The sequence below is a fragment of the Chanodichthys erythropterus genome, chromosome 23 (genome assembly GCF_024489055.1).
Source record: "Chanodichthys erythropterus isolate Z2021 chromosome 23, ASM2448905v1, whole genome shotgun sequence".
Classification (NCBI taxonomy): domain Eukaryota; kingdom Metazoa; phylum Chordata; class Actinopteri; order Cypriniformes; family Xenocyprididae; genus Chanodichthys; species Chanodichthys erythropterus.
The window spans coordinates 31330223-31348476 of record NC_090243.1 but is presented as its reverse complement, the minus strand read 5'-3'; the positions used below and the strand labels follow the sequence as shown (position 1 = coordinate 31348476).

General features: G+C 43.5%; 1 protein-coding gene across 1 annotated transcript in view; it reads right to left on the bottom strand.

Annotated features, from left to right (window-relative positions):
* bmp6 (bone morphogenetic protein 6) overlaps positions 1-18254 on the bottom strand; it is a 75868-nt gene that overhangs the window by 21072 nt on the left and 36542 nt on the right. Inside the window, exons 3-4 of the mRNA XM_067377256.1 lie at positions 11667-11815; positions 11087-11281 (exon numbers count right to left, since the gene is read on the bottom strand). Of these exons, the coding sequence (XP_067233357.1) occupies positions 11087-11281; positions 11667-11815 (344 nt within the window). The remainder of the gene's footprint in view (positions 1-11086; positions 11282-11666; positions 11816-18254) is intronic.

Sequence of the window (18254 nt, the reverse complement as noted above, 5' to 3'; positions counted from 1 at the left end):
GGCAATAATGAGAAGCAGAAACTGGATTAAGATCCTGCTGTCCTCTATTGTTTTTATTTAAACTAGAAAGGTACCCATTTAAAGTGTTGCTATTATGCTTTTTTGAATATTACCTTTCATGTAGTGTGCAATAGCTGTTTGTGAATATAAAATGTCTGCAAAGTTTTAAAGATCAAAGTGCACAATAAATAAAGAGTTATTGTTTCCTAAAAAATCGCATTTGGCACTTGGCATGTGTCAATTTAGTGCCCTGATTTGTGGGCACAAATACCCGTCTCACCGCTGTTTCTTCATTTTCTCCATCTGGTACTGCTTTGATCTCATTGCAAAGTGCATGAACAAATTTGATAGGTGCAGAATCTTGCCACTTTATATCAGTTCAAGTGATTTGAGAAAAAATGTTTTGGATAAATCAAGTCATGTGCTGGTGGAAAACTCAAGCAATCTACAAGCAGATTTATTTTGCGTTGTCTTGTCATTTGGCATGAGATTTAGTTTTGGGTGCCGTGAGAGCGTGAGACAGAGCCCAAAAGCATGTCTCACGCCAAATGCGTGAGAGTTGGCAACCCTGGCTTAACCCAGGGTTATCGCCGATCTAAACAGTACTTTTAACCCCGGGTAGAGGAACAGTATTGCACCACTTTTGCAGGGTTCATTATGCACTGCGGTGTGAAGTGTGAAACAATGCAGTGTTAGAATGTTACAGCTAGATCAGGTGTAGGCATCCTATGGCATGTGGAAGGGTAATCAAAGTGTATGCATTTTTATTTACAGTGCTCAGTGTGAATGAGTACACCCCCTTTAAAAAGTAACATTTTAAACATTATCTCAATGAACACAAAAACAATTTCCAAAATGTGGACAAGACCAAGTTTTATATAACATCTGTTTAACTTATAACATGAAAGTAAGGTTAATAATATAACTTAGAGAACAAAATTGTCAGTTTTACTCAAATTAGGGTGATGCAATAATGAGTACACCCCACTGAAAGTCTCTGGAGCAAAGCTAAATTTTAGACTACAAATGTCTAATTTAACAAGAATTCAACCACAGGTGAGTCTAATTATTCATTACACAGGTATCCAGCAGTTGACTATAAAAGGGTGTTAAAACCCCTTCCCATTTCATGCTGTCAGCAATGGCACCATATGGAAGAGAAATGTCACAGGACCCGAGAAAGAAAATAATTTCTTTACATCAGAAAGCTGAAGGCTACAAGAAGATCAGCAAAGCTTTACTTGTCAGTCAGAATACTGTAGCAAAAGTGGTCCAAAATTTAAAAAAAGATGGAACTGCAATCATCTCACAGAGACGTCCAGATCGTCCACGGAAGTTAACACCTCGACAAGAGCTTCTGATGAGAAGGGTTGAAGAAAATCGGTATGCAAGTTCACTGCAGTTATCTAAAGAAGTAGAAAGCCAAACTGGGGTGACTATTTCCCATGACATAATACGGCGTACACTGCAGAGGAATGGCATGCATGGGTGCCGTCCATGAAAGAAGCCTTTCCTAAAGCCCAGGCACAAAAAAAATCCTGCTTAGAGTTTGCCAAGGCCCATGCTGACAAAGATGAAGACTACTGGGACTCTATACTCTGGAGTGATGAGACCAAGATAAATGTTTTTGAAACTGATGGCTTTAAAACTGTATGGTGTCACAAAGGTGAGGAATACAAAGAAAAATACATGGTGTCTACAGTGAAACATGATGGTGGCAGTGTCCTTATGTGGGGCTGCATGAGTGCTGCTGGTGTCGGGGAGCTGCGTTTCATTGATGGCATCATGAATTCACAGATGTACTGCTCTATACTGAAAGAGAAGATGCTACCATCACTTTGTGCCCTTGGTCGTCGTGCACTTTTCCAACATGACAATGATCCTAAACACACATCTAAGACCACTTGTTGGATTTCTGAAGAAGAACAGGGTGAAAGTGATTCAGTGGCTCCTGATCTGAACCCAATCGAACACCTATGAGGAATTCTGAAGAGACAAGTTGATCATCACTCTCCATCCAGCATCCAGTCTCTAAAGAGGTCATTCTTGGAAAATGGAAAAAGATAGATGTTGCAAAATGTCACCAACTTGTTCATTCCATGCCTAGAAGACTTGGTGCTGTCATTAAAAATCATGGAGACCATACAAAGTACTCTGTATGTTGAAAAATGATATTGTGATATGTGATATTGTTTAAAATGTTACTTTTCAAAGGGTGTGTACTCATTTACGCTGAGCACTGTATATAAAGTCCCAAGTACTTGTTTTTGAATATAGTGTCGTAAATGACTGTCGTGTCATTAATTTAAAATTCTCCTCCCACTCATTGTCTGTGAAGTGGTACAGGACAACATTATCCCACCAGTGCCTGTTTCAGTCTCTCTTCTGCAGACACCTTGTTTTTGGCGAGGGAAGTGTCATCTCCTAATTCAAAAAAGGATCCGAAATAGATAAAGATCAAGTCTGCTTTATAACATAAAGAAAAATTCTGCATGATCCGGTTGGGTATAATTCCATCCCAGAACTGTTTTTCATGATTACATTCCCAAATATCAGCAATCTACCTCCAAACGCAAGATAACATGACAGTTTTTATTGCCTTTTGTCTGCACTTTCTGAAGTAATTTATAAAATATGAAAAAAATATTTCCTAGGAAGTTGTTCTCTTGAATATATGGGGTGGAAATTGCATTTTAATCACAAATATTTTATATGATATTCCAATTTTGCGCATAAGTTGAATTTGCAGCTTTGGATGGGAACATAGCTAATGGCTGTGATGTACACAGCGTTCACACATTCAGTAAAGGTCTACATGCTAAGCAACATACACCCTGAATCAGAAACTGAATAGCACATGCTTTGTACAGTCACAGGGTTTGAGGGAAAAACAATGTCAAATAATGATGGAAAATGTGTCAAAGGAAAGACCATTTAATTCTTACAGTCATGGTCCAAAAAGTCAATTCTGGACAAACTTTCAGAATTTTTTCTTTTTCAATTTGACATTATTACAAAATGCACTATTTAAAGTGCCCCTATTATGTTTTTTTTTAAAATACTACCTTTCATGCAGTGTGTAATATAGCGATCTGTGAATGTAAACGGTCTGCAAAGTTGTAAAGTTGAAAGTGCACCATTAATAAAATAGTCTCCCAAAAGAAAGAATCGTGGTTCGTGTTGTGTATGTCAAGAACATGCCGTTTTCAGCACTGCAAAAGCTAATTCTCTTTGTAAACACTTCCAAAGGATGAGGATGAGAAGAGTCAGAGGTTAAAATTACCACAGCAATACAACAGCAGTATAACATTTTGACGACTGCTTCTCAAATCTACTAGAGGGATTTACAAAACACTTATCCATTAAAGACGGGACAGTACCTTCTTTATCTGGACCAACTTGCTCCTCAGAATCACAACCTGTAAGTATGATTCATTGTTGATGTATATTTTTTCTACAAGGTGTTCAAAATATGTAGTTATTGTGTAGTTATCTAACCCACGTTATTACTCTCTTGCTGTAATACTTCTGCAAATCACCTGGGGCCCACTATTACCTAAAATTAACATTATATTACCAGAGTAACGTTATAACATCATTTTCAATACTCTCAAATGTATCTAATATGATAAACAGAGCTGTGTCATATTCATGAACGGAAAAGCGGAATCGGCGCCGACGACTGTGACAAAAGTTCCCATTCAGTCGGTCACGTTCGACGTACGTCGGACAGACCGACGAATAGGAATCTCGCTAGAGAGGCCAATCTACTTCGAGTGTAACTAAACGAGCCAATGCACATTGGCATGCAATCATATGCATCAGCTGCTCGCCTCGCAGCGCGGGTATATAATGAGCAGCAGGTGCGTTGCATCTTCAGCTTTTCGCTTCGGAGCCGAACGGTGTTTGTTCCTGTTCTCTGCAAGCGAGTGTCTGCTAGAAGACGAGTCAAGCTTTTGGTTGAACTTCTCTTTTTTTCCGAGTGCGGGCGAACAGCACAGCAGCGGGGTCGACGTCCTCTCTTTTTCTGTTTCGTTTGCCGTTTTTGAGCAAATAGCTGTTTGACAGCGTCAGAAGGCTGTTCTCACGGCCGGTACGGTGCGCTTTTGAGCGCTGAAAAGCCGTTTTTACGGCTGGTAAGAGTGAGCGCCTTCAAAGAGAGAGAAAGCACATGACAGGCTGTACACAATCCCTGTCTGTGTTGCGGTGGCCGTTCCCCTGCGTGCTTCAGCACTTCTAAAAGAGTAAAGTCCCTGAAAGAGCTTACACAAGTAGATTCGCGTCTTTTTAAAGACGACATCCTACTTGTGTTTCTGGATGCGATCGTTCCTGTCCTCACTGACGGCCACGATCACCGTTTCGCATGTCTGGGCGCGTGCTGAAATGATGTTCGTGGGTGTTCATGTTTTCATATGAGAACATGATCACGTCGACACGCCGGTCGTGACTCTTCTTTCTCCGGGAAGCTTGAGTCCCCTCTGTTGTTGGCCAGCTGCCGCTTGTGTGTAAAAGCACAGCCCGACACTCTGGGAGACCGCGGAGATCAGCGGAGATCAGCGAGAGCAAACCTCTCGCTCCTCTGCGTGTCGTGTGCCGTCGAGCTGCCGGCTGACAGCGCGGGTTGTCACGGCAACCCAGCGCTCGCTCGGCGCTCTAGATGCGCGGTTCCCTTGCGTAATCTCCATTGTAGCGCCCTCTCTGGTGCACCAGAAGAGGTCTACTTTGCTGATATGGCTTGGGTGACATGAGGTTGAGGGGTTCCTTCGGGGAACCAACCCCCTAGGGCCCCTCCCTCTCTAGCGCATTGCAAGCTGTGCAGTTTCTGGATTGGATTGCTGGTCCTTTTCATAGGGGAACCTAGCATTTCATTCAGAGCTCCAGCTGAGGGACAGACGTCGATTGCAGCATCGGAGAGAGTGCTGTTATGCTCTAGAAATGAGGGTGACGCTGCCCACTGTAATGGTGTGTGCTTATGCTGACTCAGATTCAGAGTTTACAGCCATGCTTTCCTGGGTCTTCCAGATGTGCATGGAAAACTTGGCAGTATGGGGGTATATTGGTGCCATAAATATGGAATGCCAAAGGTGCCAATCTGCATAAGTTTTTCCTCTCTCACTACCCTCTTGGATGGGGTGGTTGTACACAGACCACACCCACCCTGCATGTGAGGCCAAGGCACTCTTTTTGCATGAGGGTAGTTCTGTGCTGGGGTTGAGCTGCGCTTGTTGACTAACCGTGATCAAAGTCACGGCGCAGGCCCTCAGCCAGACGATGTCCACCTCCGTGGTCCAGAAGTGCCCCCTGGCTTACCTTGTGAGGTGTGAGAGGTTGTCAAGCTAAATGCTTTCTCAATGCTCCCATCTTACGAGGTGGCCTTTCGGTGACACTGTCGAGGACTGAGCCCAGCGGTTCTCCTCAGTTAGTAGCGGATAGGGGAGCTTCCCATGACAAACCATTGAGTTCCTCTTGGGCCGCCCCTCAGTCTGCTCGTCGCCAAGGGTGTCGTCCCCTGCAAGAAACTCCGGCCCAGCAGGCTCTGCTGTATCCATTGCGGGGAGATGACGCCTCCCGTCTCTGCAGCTGTTTAACTGGTTGGTGAGAATCACCCCTGAGACGGGCGACCCAGAGATGGGTGGGGCTGCTCTTCCACCCCTGGAGGAGGGCCAGGTGGTAAATCCTTTATTGGGTTTGTTTCTGTTCCGCCACTGACCCAAGAGGCAGCGGTACCCAAGTTTTAAAGAGCAGTTCCTCCATTTCCAGGTCTGAAGAGGGTTTGGAGAGCAGTGGGAGGAGAAAACCTCACCACTCTCATCCCCCTTCTCTGTCGCCAGTGGACAGCAGCGAGCAGCGGGCAGCCAAAGCCTCGACTGCTCCCTCTGTCCATCCGTGGAGCCAGGTAAGTGTTGCCTAGCACACTGTGACGCCGCTTCGGGCCGCCCTCACAAAGAGAGCCCCCCGAGCCGCGTCCCTGTGTTCCACCTCGCTGCCCTGCTGCGGGTACACCGGTGGTCCCTTTGGTCCTGCTTGTACGGTCTCTGCGAGCCGGGTTAGCGCTCCCCAGTCCGTCTCGCTGGCTCCTTCGGACCATCAGGGTCGGCTTTGCGATTCAGTTCGCCCGGCTCCCCCCCAAGTTCAGGGACGTCCTCTTCACTACAGTGAAAGATGCCGATGCCCCTGTCCTGCGTGCGGAGATCGCAGTCCTACTGGCGAAGGACGTGATAGAGCCGGTCCCTCCAGCCGATTTGAGGTCGGGGTTCTACAGCCCCTACTTCATTGTACCCAGGAAAAGCGGCGGGTTACGACCGATCTTGGACCTGCGAGTTTTGAATCGGAGCCTCCACAAGCTACCATTCAAAATGCTCACGCAGAAACGCATTTTCGAGTGCATCCGTCCCCGAGATTGGTTTGCAGCGATTGACCTGAAGGACGCGTACTTCCATGTTTCAATTCTTCCGCGACACAGGCCATTCCTGAGATTCGCGTTCGAAGGTTGAGCATATCAGTACAGAGTCCTACCCTTCGGGCTGGCCCTGTCTCCCCGCGTCTTCACGAAAGTCGTGGAGGGAGCCCTTGTTCCCATGAGAGAACGGGGTGTTCGCATTCTCAACTATCTCGACGACTGGCTCATTCTAGCACAGTCCCGGGATCAGTTGTGCAAACACAGGGATTTGGTGCTCAGACACCTCAGCCAGTTGGGGCTTCAGGTCAACTGGGAAAAGAGCAAACTCGCCCCGGTGCAGAGGATCTCTTTTCTCGGTATGGAGTTGGATTCGGTCGAGCAGATAGCACGCCTCACAGAGGAACGTGCTCGGTCAGTGTTGAACTGCCTGAATACATTCAATGGCAGGACAGCGGTCCCACTGAAGTTCTTTCAGAGGCTCCTGGGGCATATGGCGGCTGCTGCGGCTGTAACACCGCTCGGTCTGCTTCATATGAGACCGCTTCAGCACTGGCTTCATGGCCGAGTCCCGAGATGGGCGTGGCAGCGCGGCACATTCCGGGTGCCAATCACTCAGGAGTGCCGCCGAACCTTCAGTCCGTGGTCGGACCCCTTGTTTCTTCGGGCAGGAGTGCCCCTAGAACAGGTGTCCCGGCATGCTGTGGTGTTCACAGATGCTTCTGCCACCGGCTGGGGTGCCACGTAATACGGGCATGCAGTCTCAGGGGTTTGGACGGGACCCCATCTGCATTGGCACATCAATTGCCTCGAGTTGCTGGCAGTACGCCTTGCTCTGAGCCGCCTCAAAGGCCTGCTTCAGGGCAAGCATGTACTAGTCCGTATGGACAACACTGCGACCGTTGCGTACATCAACCGTCAAGGTGGTCTACGCTCCCGTCGCATGTCACAACTCGCCCGCCATCTCCTCCTGTGGAGTCGGAAGCATCTGAGGTCGCTTCGCGCCATTCATGTCTCCGGTGTGCTCAACCGTGTGGCCGACGAGCTATCACGAGCTGCGCTGCCAGGAGAGTGGCGACTCCACCCCCAGGTGGTTCAGCTGATCTGGAGAGAATTCGGAAAGGCTCAGGTAGACCTGTTTGCCTCACCAGAAACCTCCCACTGCCAGTTGTTTTACTCTCTGACCGAGGGGACACTCGGGACAGATGCACTGGCTCACAGCTGGCCCCGGGGCCTGCGCAAATATGCGTTTCCCCCAGTGAGCCTACTTGCACAGACCCTGTGCAAAGTCAGGGAGGACGAGGAGCAGGTCTTGTTAGTTGCGCCTTACTGGCCCAACCGGACCTGGTTCCCAGAACTCTCACTCCTCGCGACAGCCCCTCCCTGGCCCATCCCTCTGAGGAAAGACCTTCTTTCTCAGAGACGGGGCACTCTTTGGCACCCGCGTCCAGACCTCTGGAAACTCCATGTCTGGTCCCTTGGACGGGATGCGGAGGTTCTAGGTGACTTACCCCCTGAGGTACTTAACACCATCACTTCGGCACGTGCACGGTCTACGAGACGTGCTTACGCCTCCAAAGTGGAACCTGTTCGTCGAGTGGTGCTCTTCTCGCCGGGAAGACCCCGAAGATGCTCGATCAGAGTCGTGCTTTCCTTCTTGCAGTAGGGTTGGAGCGTAGGCTGTCCCCCCTCCACCCTCAAAAGTCCATACTGCTGCTATATCCGCTTACCACGACCACTTAGATGGCAAATCTGTTGGTCAGCACGACCTGGTCATCAGGTTCCTTAGGGGGGCGAGACGGTTAAATCCTTCTCGTCCCCTCTCCATACCCTCTTGGGACCTCACTCTGGTGCTGAGAGCACTTCAGATTGCTCCCTTTGAGCCTTTGCTGTCAGTAGACTTAAAGATTCTGTCTATGAAGACTTTGCTGCTGGTGGCATTGGCCTCCATCAAGAGGGTAGGGGACCTGCAGTCATTTTCGGTCGACGAATCGTGCCTGGAGTTCGGGCCGGGTGATAGCCACGTGGTACTAAGACCCCGGCCTGGCTATGTGCCCAAGGTTCCTACCAGTCCCTTCAGGGACCAGGTGGTGAGCCTGCAAGCGCTGCCCTCGGAGGAGGCAGACCCAGCCCTGGCTTTACTCTGTCCAGTCCGCGCTTTGCGACTGTACATAGACAGAACCTAAAGCCTCAGGACCTCAGACCAGCTCTTGTCTGTTATGGAGGCCAGCAGAAGGGAAAGGCTGTCTCCAAGCAGAGGATGGCCCACTGGATAGTGGATGCCATCGCCCTGGCTTACCAAGCTCAGGGTGTGCCCTGTCCGCTCAGGTTGCATGCTCACTCCACGAGAGGTGTCGCATCCTCCTGGGCGCTGGCTCGTGGCGCCTCGCTGACAGACATTTGTAGAGCTGCGGGCTGGGCGACACCTAACACGTTCGCTAGATACTATAGCCTTCGTGTCGAGCCGGTCTCCTCCCATGTTCTCGCCACAGGTCAGAGGCACGGAGAGGCCCCGGCTTAGTGTCGGCTTGCTGCGCTACATGCGCTTCTTTTCTCCAGAGAGTCCCTACAAGGCAGACCCTGTCGAGTCCTCCGATATCCCTTCGGCAGCCGACGTGGCGGAGCGTCTGGCGCCAGGCCTATACTCCGTTGTATCCTTGAGAACCGGGTTTAGGCTGGGTTCCATATGTGTGACCCTACGGGGATCCCATATGGTTGGTTCCACGGTTGCTCCTAAACGAAGCCCGTGTCTTTCCCTCTGGGAGAACCTACCCTTCATCGGGTTGGAGTCACCCCAGCTCTTCCATATGTAGCACAGCCCTACAGGGTTAGTCCATATGTACTTCTCCACATAACTCCTTCGGGGAAGGATGTGGCTTCCGCAGCGTTCCTTTCCCAGCGAAGGGTACGCTTTCCCAGCGTTATCCAAAAGTCTCACTGAATGGGTTTTGGGAACAGCAGTGATCGACTCTCTCTGTGTTAGCCCTGTCCCACCATCCTCAGGCAAGGGGGTTCAGGTGGCTTGCAACAGAGCGCTGGAAGGGGGCAGCTCCTGTGGCGCTTTGGTAGGGATTCCTATTCGTCGGTCTGTCCGACGTACGTCGAACGTGACCGACTGAATGGGAACGTCTCGGTTACAAAGGTAACCCTCGTTCCCTGAAGGAGGGAACGGAGACGTACGTCCCGTCGCCACAGTCGCTGTACCCCGCTGATGCTGCCGCCTATCCGGTTCGGCTCCTCAGCGAAAACCTGAAGATGCAACGCACCTGCTGCTCATTATATACCCGCGCTGCGAGGCGAGCAGCTGATGCATATGATTGCATGCCAATGTGCATTGGCTCGTTTAGTTACACTCGAAGTAGATTGGCCTCTCTAGCGAGATTCCTATTCGTCGGTCTGTCCGACGTACGTCTCCGTTCCCTCCTTCAGGGAACGAGGGTTACCTTTGTAACCGAGACGTTCTGCTGCTCGTGAGGCGTGTGTTGCGCAATCGATCCAGTGGCCTCGTTCAGCTCCCACAACACTCTGTCCTGCTCTACTTCATACTACAGTAACGTTAATAATCGTATCCATGAACATGATTTCTTCCTGAGTCCTATCCCGATTGTTTCCACCGTCTGTTGAGGTGAAAACCACATGTCCCATGATTCTGTGCTCAAACTTGCTGTCATCAAGCTACGCCTTTGTTTAGGCCTCTAGTGAACTCTTTCGGAATTTTTTTTACAAATTGCACCTTTAAATGGCCTTTTATTTCATTAATATTATATATCTGCAAATAGATTTTTCTTTAAACTCCATCTCATTTTTCTTTAAAAAATAAATATATTTTAAAGATTTGAAGTACACGGAGAAGATTTCCATCTCAAAGAAGGCGGAGTCTCAGAGCCACTCCTACCTATTGCGTGATCACCAAGAACCAATGATAGTTTACCAGCCAAAACAAACTTTTGAGCTGTTTTGAACAAAATGAACTTTGTTTTGGTCTGATTTTGTTCGAAATGACATCACACCAGTTCGTTCTTTGCATTCTCTGCATCCTCGGCACTCAAGGGGCCGACTGTGTTTCTTTTAAATGTTTGTGTCATTCAACCAAATGTGTTATTAATCAGCTATAAACATGTCAGCAACAGTTTAGCAAACTTAACAGTTTACACTAATTTTTATAGAGCCCCTTGTGGCAACACTGATAATGCATTGTGTACTTGTATTGTGTTTTTAGAGCATTTTGTAATGCAACAATGCATGAAATCAAGCTTGTTTAGCTAGAAGTGTTGTACGGTGTAATTTGTTCCTAAAAGCTTAGGGTCCCATGTTCACGCCAATATTAAAAAGGCCTTTTTTTCTATTTATCTCTTAAAGGTTCAGATTGAGGCCTGGCAAAAGACTTCAAATCAGGACACGTGATGTCAGGCCTACATATGTGCTGCTTCCTAAATGAATTCTCAAAAGGATCTTAAAGATATTTATTAAGTCCAGATTTCAATTATGAAGGGGTATATCTGGACTCAATAAAACTCATCAGACTCGAAAACATCCCCAAACTATCCAGGTCAACATCTCCTGAAAAATTAAAAGAGACTGGATGGCTGATTTCTGCCATGCGTGCAAATTAAACTTGTAATGTTTAGAAAAAGAAAAAAACAAATAGGAAGGGGCTTATTCACAATATGGGAAATACAAATGGCTAACCTGTATGAGATGATCCTTTTGTCGCCTCCTGTGGACTGTTGGAGCGATTGCGGTTCTGTTGACGACGTCTGCCTGTCGACCGGGCAGTGCGAATACGGATTTCGCTTACTTTGAAAAAGGCCACCATGAAAGGCTGCCTCTCCAGAGCGCCATCACGACCCACTAAGCCTGCTTCCTTGGGACTGATGCTCCATCCTTCAAAGAGAAGAAAGCACTAGTAGATAGGGTATCCTTGTCCAGTTTTAGATGCAAAGATGCCAATCAGTAGGGAATCTATTTGATAAGTGCTGTTTGTTCACGGTCACATCATGCAGGCCTCATAGTAACAACGTTTGTGGTTACATGCAAATGTTCCTTTTATATGACTGTTTTTGCAAATTGCAAATCAAACAGAACTGAACTCTGAATTAAAAAAGGAAATTAAAATGAGTAAGTTTAACTAGGCAATGAGGACTATATTATACACAGCCAAAAAAAATAAAAAAAATGCGATCATTTCACTGGCACTTGTTTGGTTGATGCCGACATCTTTGCTCATGGTGACTCAAAGGCACCCAGTATTAAGTTAAACTTATCTTACCACTGCTGGTTTCCACACTGATCTGTAGACCCAGGTTGTGATGTGGACTCATCACCCAGAGATTACTAGTTGCTGTGATGTCAAACTCCAGCCAACCTTCTTCAGCCGCCCACAACCTGCGAGATTCCAGCAGAAACAGGTCGGCATCCCTGCAAATGAACAAGTCTGGAGATCAATAAATGTTATAAACACTATTTACATGAATCAATGACCCTGTTTAATAGTGTTTTATATTCTTTATTATTACAAATAATAAAGTAAAAATATATGGAATAAATGGTAATAATAATAATAATATGTATGCAAATGGTAGAAAGAATAAGTATAAATGGTAGCTGTCAAAGCAAATGCAGATGCAGTTTAGAAGAAATTATAACTGTATTTTGCAAACACATTGGTTTTAAAGAGAAATGTTCTAATTAATCGTATTAATTATTTATTATTTATGAATAATTTAATTTAAACATAACATTAAATTAAAAATTATATTTCCAATTTAAATAAAATTAGACCAGCCTAATTTAATTTATATTGGAAATATTCTTTTCTTAAAATAAATTATTCATAAATGTATTAATTAATACTATTAATTAGAATTTCTCTTTATATACAGTATAATATATATATATATATATATATATATATATATATATATATATATATATATATATATATATATATATATATATATATATATATATATATATTCTTTATTATTACATATATATATTCTTTATTATTACAAATAATAAAGTATTAAGACCAGCCTAATTATATATATATATATATATAAATAAAGGAATAATGGTATTATCTAGCGAGATGATCTGTCATTTTTAAACGATCGGTCAAAATGTACACTTTTTTTGACCACAAATACTCGCCTTGCACTAGCTCTGCAATGCAGCACGCATTATGTAATCTTGTTGGAAAGGTCACACGTGACTTAGGTGAAAGTACCGTGGTACAGCAAAATACAAAATACATCTCATTTTCTCCTCCAACTTCAAAATTGTTCGGCATCATTGTTTTTTTTTTGTTTTTTTGTTTTTTTTGTAAAGGCCGTTTGGCTTAGTTTTTATAGACACTGGATCGGTACTTCCGTCTACATCACACGTGACCTTTCCAACTTGATTACGCAATATGTTGCGCATCACAGAGCTAGTGCAAGACGTTTTTTTTTTTAAAATGACTGATCGTTTCGCTAGAAAAGACCCATATTCCTCATCTGGGATTGTGTAGACTCCTTTGAAGCTGCACTGAAACTACACTTCGGACCTTCAACCCGTTGCACCACATTGAAGTCCACTATATGGAGTAAAATCCTGGAATGTTTTCCTCAAAAACCTTAATTTCTTTTCGACTGAAGAAAGAAAGACATAAACATGGGGGTGAGTAAATTATCAAAATAATAATAATAATAATTCTGAAGTGAACTAGTCCTTTAAGACATGTCTTCAACAGTGAATGATATTAAACCAAATAACAGTTTGTCAAACTCAGAGAAGCTTCAAGTCATTGAGTTGAAAACAGAGGTAGTAGCCTTACAGGGAGGCCAGTCCCATTATAGTAATTACACACTATGCATGGTAATAAGCATTGGCCGGGTCACTTCAAAGCTGTCGGTCACACAGGTGTTTTGGGAATGTCCCTGCAGCCCCTCGTTATTGCTCATTAATTAGAGCTGCACTCTAAGGAGCTCCATATGAGGTTCTTCCCTCCGGTGGTTCACACGTCACATTCGACATGAATGCATCATACTTATGCTGACTCATACTGTTTAGTGCCACCAGTCACACAGCTTCACCTGGGACGGGGTCCGAATAAGACCACAGGGGAGCTGCCGACTCTAAAAGTCCCACTGTAAAGCCTCTTATAGACACATTAAATTAACTGGAATAATAAAGTCAGAAGTGTCAGGGGCTTTTTTTGGTTTCATAAATCGCATTTATTGCCTCTGTCATTGGCCGCTGTTAAAATAGGCCTATAGTTTAATAGCTTCACGCTGCCATTGCATGCATACAAGACCGTCTTCACATATGGCTTGGGAGAGTTTTCCAAGGAGGCCAGATGTACATGAAAACAACCAGGGATTAGAATATATACAAACAGAAAAGTAATAACTCCACAGTGATGGCAAGCTGGATTTTTCATGAGGTATTGATGGATCGTCATGAAAACAGAACCTGATTTTAAAATAAATACAATTGGCAGTGTTTAAAAATGCATCTCAGATTTCTCCAAAACAGTTTTGTTCCCAATATAATGACATATGAATGCATTCACTGATAAAATGTATATTCACTATGAGTGGCTTTGGATATAAGTGCCTTCCAAATGCTTAAATGTAAATGTATAAGCTCGAATACAACTTTTCTTTTAATTCCAAGTTTTTTGCAATACAAAAAATGTACAGTATGTTGATTCATTATATGTCAATTATCTAGTTTTACAATATTAAAAGTTTTATCTGATACTTCTCTCTACAGAAATTGTTAAATTATGCAGTAATGCGATTGCTGTGAATCAAACTGTGAATCAAAATGAAGGCAAAAGTTTATCAAGGTCAAATTAAAAGAGAGATTTTTATTTTTATTTTTATGTAATTATAAGGGAAAATAGTAGTTTAAGTGAACTAAACTTTTCTAAAATATGTTCACTATGGTACTGTTAACTGTTTAGTTACAGTCAACATGACCTGAATCAATGTTTTTAATTAAACAGCATTTAGTTACATTCAATTGTAAATTTGTAAATGAGAGGCAACAAATAGTTGAAGGTGCACGTCAATGCTAGCCTGGATGCCAGCCGAACTTAGCCCCGCCCACAACATTTTGAGGTCGGGGATTTCTGTCTGGATCCGTAGAGGAGTAATTATGCCCGAACAGAAACTGTTTGGACCAATCACATTGTCAGGGCGATGATTGACAGATTATCACCAGAAACGTAATCAGCCACGTCATCAAAGAGCGCTTGAGGAGTTTGATTGACAAGTGATCTAACCAATCAGATCGCCGCATCAGCTATTTTGTCCGACAAAGCAGTCAGGAGTTAGAAGATTAACATCAGTGGAGTTAAACTTCGCTTTTGAAACAACATTCATTCTCATGTTCATTCATGTTTATTTGATGCTATAAATGGACTAGTAGGAAGAGATGATCGGTTAACGAGCCTCTTCAGCTGAGGCGCTACAGCAATCTGTCACGATCATGGTCACAACACATTAAAGAGCCACAAAACGCTTTTTATTGTTTGAATTTTTTAATAACTACACAGTTTAAAAGCTGGGAGTTTGTTTAATATCATAAGTAACTGATGTGTTGTCAGTTTCCTCTTTGCTCCGCGATGTATTTTCCACTCTGTGTGGCGTGACAGCGCCACGGCTTGTCGGACAAAGCAACAGTAACTAAGGGGGGCGAGTCTTTGCGAAAGGTCAATTAGTTTACAACAATGATGGCTGTTGTTGAAGAACTGAGATGTATAGATTCCGCCATCGCGTCCGTTATAGAAGATATCGACAGCACCTTAATTTTAAAAGAGGAATAGAGGACCGCGATCAAGGCATTTGACGGTGGGAAAGATGTCTTTGCCGTCCTTCCTACGGGATTCGGCAAAAGTTTGATTTATCAGCTGGCCCCGATGGTTGCTAAGAAGAGTTCTGTTGACAACTATGCGTCGCTCAACATACGTCACTTACTCTGTAGCTCTGATTGGTTGAAGGTCTATCCAATTGAGTTCTTTCCTGGATCGGTTGAAATACGCCCCCATAATCAAAGCCCAATGGAGCAGTATCAGACTCATATTCTGACTAGAATTGAGTATGACCACGTCAGGCTACGTCAATGCAGTACTAAAAACAGAAAAGTTTTTCCTTTGCATTTTTCATGTACATACGGAGCCCCGCACATAACATGCAAGAAAAAAAAAAAAGTAAATTGTGCGCACAATTTAGCAAATGGAGGGAAAAAATTAGTAAATTGTGTGCACGATTTATAAATCCAGGGGACAAATTAGTAAATCATATTCACGATTTAGCCTACTACTTTTTTCCTGCATGTCCAACGCTATCTCACGACCAATTTGTACGTATTTTACGAGGTGGCTGATTCATATGAATTTGTACAACCTCACTCATATGAATTCAAATGATCTGTCTAAATCCCAGTGACAGGTAGGTTTAGGGGCGGGTTTTGGTGTAGGTCATTCGTATGAATTCATATGAATTTGTCAACTCATAAAATACGTACGATTTAGCAAAAAACGTATGAATTCGTATGAATGAGGTTGTATGAATTTGTACGAATTAGCCACCTCGTAAAATCCGTATGAATTGTCATTAGATCAGGTTGGCATGTCATGTGCGGGGCTCCGTATGTACAGGTTACAATGTTGTCAAAAACATCCCAGTTCACACGGATCCACAAAAATGACTAAAAATGCTGTATTATTCATGCCAGGCCAGTAGTTGGCATTGTCACTTTGTAAAGAAACACTATGAACTAGACTGAGCACATAATACACAAGCGCATGACGTCACCGTTTCCCATAAACTTTTTTAGAAAAATGGGATTGGTCAGTAACTGACATTTTTAATCCAGGCTCAGCGAAGGATCAAATTGCAATAGCTTAAAATAGCATATCATGCTGATTTATGTAGCCTATGCAAAGAATACTTATGATGACCTACTATATTTGCCAAAGGGTACATTCTACAACAGAGAACATTATGAAGAATACAGTTTCCAACATTGCAGTAAGTAAAGCCTGAGAGTGACTCTTTATTTATTACCAGACTGCTAGAAGACACTTTTTGACACAAACAATGAAATAATTGTTTTTGTTTCCAATCTAGACCAATTACTACCTTAAACATGCATGTAATGAAGTCAAGGGACAACAATTTGGCATACTGATTTTTTATTTTACTTTTATTTTTATTTTTCATACTGATTCCTACCATTAAAATAACAGACAGGCTACAGCCGTACGCAAGATGGGGGAGTGTCTGAAAATATTTTTTATTTCTAGTGGTGCAAAAATGGAACACCTTTAACATATTAAATATGGTCCAGATAAACAACTAATGTGTGCATTGTTGGGAATCACTTGAAAAATGCTCTTACAAGCCATTGTTTCTTTACATTTAAGAAGCTTGTTGACTTGAGGTTCACTATACTTCTGTTTTAGGTCAAATCGTCTTGCCACAAGGGCTAAATTCAGCCAGATATACAGCCCCTCTGCACCACCTCCATAACCAAGTTATTTTTTGCTTCATGGATTAAAGGCTTACACACTTCAGAAGTTTCTCTTAGCCATCTTGTGCATCTGCTTAGCTTAGCTATACCGCATTTCCCCAACCAATGTGTTTTTTAAAGATCACAAACCATAAACACAGTAATTATGCTGTTAGAACTTGACAAGTTTGCAAATTAATCTGTTTGTAAGCAAATACATTTTGCAAGCCACACAGTATTTGAGATTTACAGACAGAAAGTGGCATGTAGGGAAATACCACAAAGCACGCTATAATTTGCATCAAGGTAAACCTTGTTGTACAGTTATACAATGACTGGCGATACATAATCTCAAGATATGGCTAAAAATAAAAGGTTTGTGGAAAAACAGGGTGTCCATTGTTCAACTCAGGATGTACACCAAATGAACACTTCGTGATAAACATTAGAAAGCTATTTGGGAGAGAAACATGTAGTTCATTTAGCCAGAGATTTTGGCTCTGGCCTTTGTTTCTTGTTTGGTGCCTTTCTTGGTTGAAAAAAAAAGAAAAAAAAAGGGTAGTCTCATAATCACACCTTATTGGTGTGTTTTGAACACTTTACCGGTCACGCCATCTGCCTTTCTCAAGGAGATATCCCTCCCACCACCCACAAAGTCAATGTTTGACGTGTGTTGGTGGGTTCTTTTTTAGACGCCAAACTAAAGCTATTTCAGTTGTGCGTTGTGGTCGTGGCTGTAGTCTACATAAAGTACATGGTAGACAACCTCTGCTGTGTTCAGTGAGGGACGCCTGGGCTTGATTTAAAATACAGCCAATTACTCAGCTTGAAAGCCATGAACAAGTGCAAAAACATAAATATTTATACAACTGCATTAAATTTAATCATATTTAAAATACAGTATGTATTACAACTATATACTGGTACACTATTTATTTAAAAGTGAAGTCATTGCACCGATACCAATTTAATAAGATGTAAGTTTTAATGAAATTAGAAGACCCAACTAAATAAACCCCCCAGGGGTACGCGAGCTGCCACCAGGGGGTGCGTGAGAGGAAAAATGTAATGGCGGTCTGTTTTTTTAAGTGGGATTTTTCCATACAATAAAAAAACAAGAACAGTAAACATTTCCTTAGTTTTTTATTTAAAATAAAAGCAATTACAATCATTTATTAGTTTTTGATAGAAACGTAGAAGAAGACAGCAGCACTGCTCTTCTTTTATGCACTGCAGGCTAGCCTATTGCTGCAATGTTTCTTTTACGCAGCTGAAAATAACCGTGCTTTCTGGTACTGAGCCTGTGTCTATCACTCGTCCTCTTGAAAGTGGAAGCTTGTGCGTAGCTTTGTTG